The sequence below is a fragment of the Dipodomys ordii genome, unplaced genomic scaffold (assembly GCF_000151885.1).
Source record: "Dipodomys ordii isolate 6190 unplaced genomic scaffold, Dord_2.0 Scaffold157, whole genome shotgun sequence".
NCBI classification, from domain to species: domain Eukaryota; kingdom Metazoa; phylum Chordata; class Mammalia; order Rodentia; family Heteromyidae; genus Dipodomys; species Dipodomys ordii.
In genome coordinates, this window is record NW_012267373.1 from 427,635 (window position 1) to 432,842 (window position 5,208).

Here is a 5,208-nt window from a genome sequence, read left to right on the forward strand (position 1 = left end):
CTATTTTATAATGCCAATTATTATTTTTTTTAATTTAATTTTATTTTATTTGTGAACATACTGTACAGAGCGGTTACAATTGCATGGGCAGGATAATGTGTACATTTCTTACCAAGCATTGCAGCCTCCTCCTTTGTTTACCCTTCCCATCCCTTCCCAGCCTCCCCCCTCCCCCTCCCTGAGCTCTTTTGAGCCACAGCATCACTTCCGTTTTTTGGTGATTAATTTTTTCAGCCCAGACCGGCTTTGAACCTAGATCCTCAGAGCTCAGCCTCCTGAGTAGCTAGGATTATAGGCGTGAGCCACCAGTGCCCAGCTCTTTGTTAGTTTGTTTGTTTTTGTTTTGTTTTGTTTTGTTTTTGGTTGTTGTTAATCAAAGATAGGAGTCTCCTTGCCTGGGTGCAGTGGCTCACACATGTAATCCTATCTACTCAAGGAGGCTGAGATCTGCAGATCACAGTTCAAAGCCAGCCTAGGCAGGAAAGTCTGTGAGACTCCAATAAACTAATCAGAAAACCTGAAGTGGCAATGTGGCTCAAGTGGTAGAGCATTTGCCTTGAGCTGAAGAGCTGAGGGACAGTGCCCAGGCCCAGAGTTCAAGCCCCACAACCGACAAAAAAAAAAAGAGTCTTATGGACTTTCTGTCCAGGCTGGCTTCCTCAGATGTCAGCCACTCCTCAGTAGTTAGGATTATAGGTGTGTCAGAGACCAGTGCCTGGTTTGGAACTTGACTTCTTAAAGTAGCAAAGAAATTTCCATTCCTTTCTTTGTTTAGAAATTAGCAGATTTTCATTACTATAAATAAAATAGTTCTAAAGAAAAGAAAAACAAACCATAGGAGAATAAGGAAATTTCTTTTTAATATATATATTTATCTCCTTTCAACCCTTCCATATAGTATTTCTTTTTCTTCTTTTTATTATCTTCGTAGGTATACAGAGGAGTTGCAGTTTAACAAAGCAGTTTATGAATACAATGCATCTTGATCAGTGTCACCCCTTTCAACATTCCCACCAGTCTCTCCCTCCACGCACCTTCCCTCAGTCTTCTTAATTTTGTAGGATACACTGAATTTTGACTGTATTCTCCCCCTCTTTTCTTCATTCCTCTATTTCTTTCCCCTTGACAGCATCCTACCCCTTTTAAGTACCTGCTTCCTGATGTTTATTTGGTTGAACTTTGAGTTTGCCTTTCTAAGAAAATACCCTATTTCAGTTCTCCCTTGTATCTACTATATTTCAGTTAATATATTTGTCTACACTTGCATACCCACCCAACTGTACACCCAACATACTTACAAGTGTATAAGCTACGTCTAGTTTCCACACATAAAGGAATTAATGCATCTTGGTTTCTCCAGGCCAACTTAACATAATTTTGGGGGTTTCTTTACAAATGGTCTAATATCATTCTGATGGATGTGTGAAATTCTATCATGTACATATACCACATTTTCTTCATTAATCCATTGAGGGGCATTTCAAAACTTTTAAATATTTAAAAAGGACATAAACAGATAAAAGAGTTTTTTTGTGGGAAACATTTGGAGCCCAGTGCTTCCTCTCATGTAAAAGCACCTCTTATCTTTAAGATGCTAAAGCATGGAATTTTTTTTTTTTGGTCCTTTCTAATGGTAACTTAGAATGATGCCTAGGAAGATCGCCTTTCTCTTTAGCTAAGTGGCTTCCTTTGTCCCTTTTTCCTCTTGTACTTGAGACACATCATTCTTAATTTTGAGTGCTTTCTGTGTTTCGAGACATGGCCTCAAATTATCTATGTAGCCACTAGATTCAAACTCTCAGTCCTCTTACCCAGTCTCCTACTGAGATTGCAGGAATGTGCCACCATGCTCAGCTAATTTTGAATACTTTAGAATCAGAATTGAAAAGTTTGTGCTAAAATAGTAATTTGCTAAGTAAATCAGTGAGTGTGGAATAATTTTCAGTATTTAATATTTACCATAACTAGTACTAATATATATGGAAAAGTAGCAACCCAAAGGGAAAAAATAGCTTAAGTTGTAAAAGAATGTGGTTTGTTCAGTTCTTCTCCCTCCTTCAAACCAATACAGGTAATATATGCCTTGAACACCAAAAATGATGAGCATGAATCTGCAATTCAAGCCCTCAAAGATGCTCATGAAGAAGAAATCCAACAAATTCTTGCAGAAACAAGAGAAAAAATACTACAGTATAAAAGCAAAGTAACAGAGGAGTCAGACCTTAAGAGAAAGATTCAAGTTCTAGAAGCATCCTTGGAAGATCACATTAAAATGAAACAGCAAGCTCTGACAGAATTTGAAGCCTATAAGCAGAGAGTGGAGGACATGCAGCTGTGTGCAGAAGCCCAGCATGTCCAGCGCATAGTGACCATGTCTAGAGAGGTAGAGGAGATCAGAAGAAAGTTTGAGGAAAGGTTGCAGAGCTTTGGACAGCTCCAAATACAGTTTGAAAAAGATAAACGATTGGCTTTGGAAGATTTACAAACTGCTCACCAAAGAGAGATACAAGAGCTGCTGAAGTCACAGCAGGATCACAGTGCCTCCATAAGCAAAAGCCAGGAGAAGGCCGAGGAGCTGCACAGGATGGAGTTGGAGGCCTTAAACAGAACTCTAGAAGAGCTCAGACTTGAAAAGAAAAAAATCATTGAGGATTATGAAGACAAGTTGAATAAAGCTCAGTCCTTTTATGAAAGGGAGCTTGATACTTTGAAAAGGTCACAGCTTTTTACAGCTGAAAGCCTGAAGGCTAGCAAAGAGAAGGAAGCCGATCTTCGAAAAGAATTTCAGGGACAAGAAGCAATCTTACGAAAAACCATAGGAAAACTAAAGACTGAGTTGCAGATGGTGCAGGATGAAGCAGGCAGTCTTCTCGATAAATGCCAGAAGCTGCAGGTGGCGCTTGCGACAGCAGAGAGCAATGTGCAGGTGAGTGAAGAGTAGACCTTTCAACTCCTGCCTTCCCTCAGAGTGATTCCCTTGCCACTTTCCCTGTGGCTTCCTTGCAGCTTTCTCTTGCTGCAACCTGGCAGGCTTCATTTTCACCACTTAAATTGTTGGGCCTTTTTTTTTTTTTTTACCTTTTTATGAGGAAAACTCAACAAGGGATCATTTTTATTATCCTGTACCAATCCTGTCAGAATTGCAGATATCAAGAGCCCAACAATATAACAAAAACCTGATAATTTATGAAAGGCTTTTAGTTAAACAACTTGCTTATATTTTGTTAAGTGGGTTAGGAGACTTAAAATATTAGTGTTTAATCATTGTTGTTTTTTCCTGTTCTCTTTTTTTCTTTTGTTTTCTCTGGTATTCCCATTAGGCAATATTTAGATACTGAACAAAATTGATTGCTAAATTGAACAAGGGTAAAGTAGAGTATGGACCAGGCTAAAAAGGCACTGTAAGTTTTGTTCTGTTGGCATTGACAGCATTATAGCTTTGTTTTTTGTACCTGTAAGATAATAGACTATACAAGAGGGGGAGGAGTCCCTATGACTTGTAAACTCAGGTTGTAAGTATCTCCATCACCTATAGATTTAAAACAAAGCATCAGAAAATAAGACTTCTTGATGAGAGAAAGCTGAGACTTATGTTTTTAGCAAATTATTTAGCTTAGTATCATTCTCAATTTTGATCATGTCTATTTCCTCTTGCTTAGGTTCTTCAGAAACAGCTTGATGATGCCAAGGAGGGAGAAATGGCCTTATTAAGCCGGCACAAAGAAGTGGAAAGTGAGCTAGCAGCTGCCAGAGAACGTTTACAACAGCAAGCTTCAGATCTTGTCCTCAAAGCCAGTATGTCTGACAAAGTTTCATGGAATACTCAGTGTTCAAGATAAATTTGAATATTTAAAAATGTCTTCTAGTTGAATATTTAAATTTTCTTCCCATATTTTAAAAATATTTGGAGTCTCTGCTAAAGAATTCTATTACTAATTACCCAAAAGAAGCAAATGAGGAGTGACTTATTTTTAACAGTATCTTTTTCTAGAAAAACATCAAGGATTAGGATGTAAAACCACCTGTACTTAGTAAAAGCAAAAGGAAGCAGTCATTCAAAAAGACTTTGTCCTTTAAACATACTTTGGAGTATTCCCATTAGTTGAACTGCAGGTAACCCACAGTGCCTCATTTCACAATGCTTGTTGTTAAGCGTGTTTTTACAAATCAAAGCTGAGTTGCCCGTTCTGAAGTGACTAATGTGCTTGTTATGCAGTCCTTACTAGAGGACGAGAGGAGGATGGTCCAGGTCAAATGTGATGGGATATTGTGTCTGAGCGTTTAATGTGGCTCATAAAACAGTCTGAGGCCTTTGTTTGATTCTCAGTGGCTCATTGGTCAATCCTAGATTTCCCTTCCCACAAAGCAGTTGTTTGTAGTAACCCTCAGCCTGTACCAGAATAACTGACAGTTGGTAAAACTACAGGTGTTGAGCTCTACCTGCATATGTTCTGACCTCTGGGTCTGCAGCAATGTGTTGCTGCTTGGCTAGGGTACTTTGAGAACCTCCAGTCTTACACTATGCTTTCTATGTGACCCTCCTCTCAAAATGCAATTCTCTCTGTCTCTGTCTGTCTCTCACTGTCTGTTTCTTCCCACTTCTTACATAAACATCTGAGTTGCTTCTACTTCAACTTATATAGCTTGCAGACTTTAAAAAAAAAGTGAAGTAGTCATAGAGACCAGCATCACTGCTCTGAGAAAGGACTCCTTAATTTAAGAAAATTGGGCCAGAAGTGTTCCCCTGGTAAATACTTCCATTTTATAGAGTTAGGAAGGCAAAGAAAAACTTGCATGTGCAGCAATTTATTTTACTTAGATATAAAGTTCAATTATGTCATTAAATAAAACTGTCTTGTCTCAGGGCAGCTGAAGTATAAATTATAAATTAAGAGCATTTTCTTCTTTGTGGGCTAGGTCACATTGGAATGCTTCAAGCAACTCAAATGAGCCAGGAGGTTACAATTAAAGATTTAGAGTCAGAAAAATCAAGGGCCAATGAGAGATTATGTCAGCTTGAAGAAGAAAGAGCTTTTTTGGAAAGTAGAACTCAAAGTCTGGATGAAGAGCAGAAGCAGCAGGTTCTGGAGCTGGAAAAGGTAAAAAGAGGGCACACACATCTTTGCCTTCCTTCAGCGTGTGCGCGCGCACACACACACACACACACACACACACACACACACACACACACACACACACACACACACA

The 5,208-nt window shown here is 38.8% G+C and overlaps 1 protein-coding gene across 1 annotated transcript in view; it reads left to right on the forward strand.

The window, feature by feature from the left end:
• The window catches only part of Fam184a (family with sequence similarity 184, member A), a 92,088-nt gene that overhangs the window by 34,617 nt on the left and 52,263 nt on the right, over positions 1 to 5,208 (forward strand). The window contains exons 2-4 of the mRNA XM_013032776.1: positions 2,072 to 2,926; positions 3,660 to 3,795; positions 4,918 to 5,099. Of these exons, the coding sequence (XP_012888230.1) occupies positions 2,072 to 2,926; positions 3,660 to 3,795; positions 4,918 to 5,099 (1,173 nt within the window). The remainder of the gene's footprint in view (positions 1 to 2,071; positions 2,927 to 3,659; positions 3,796 to 4,917; positions 5,100 to 5,208) is intronic.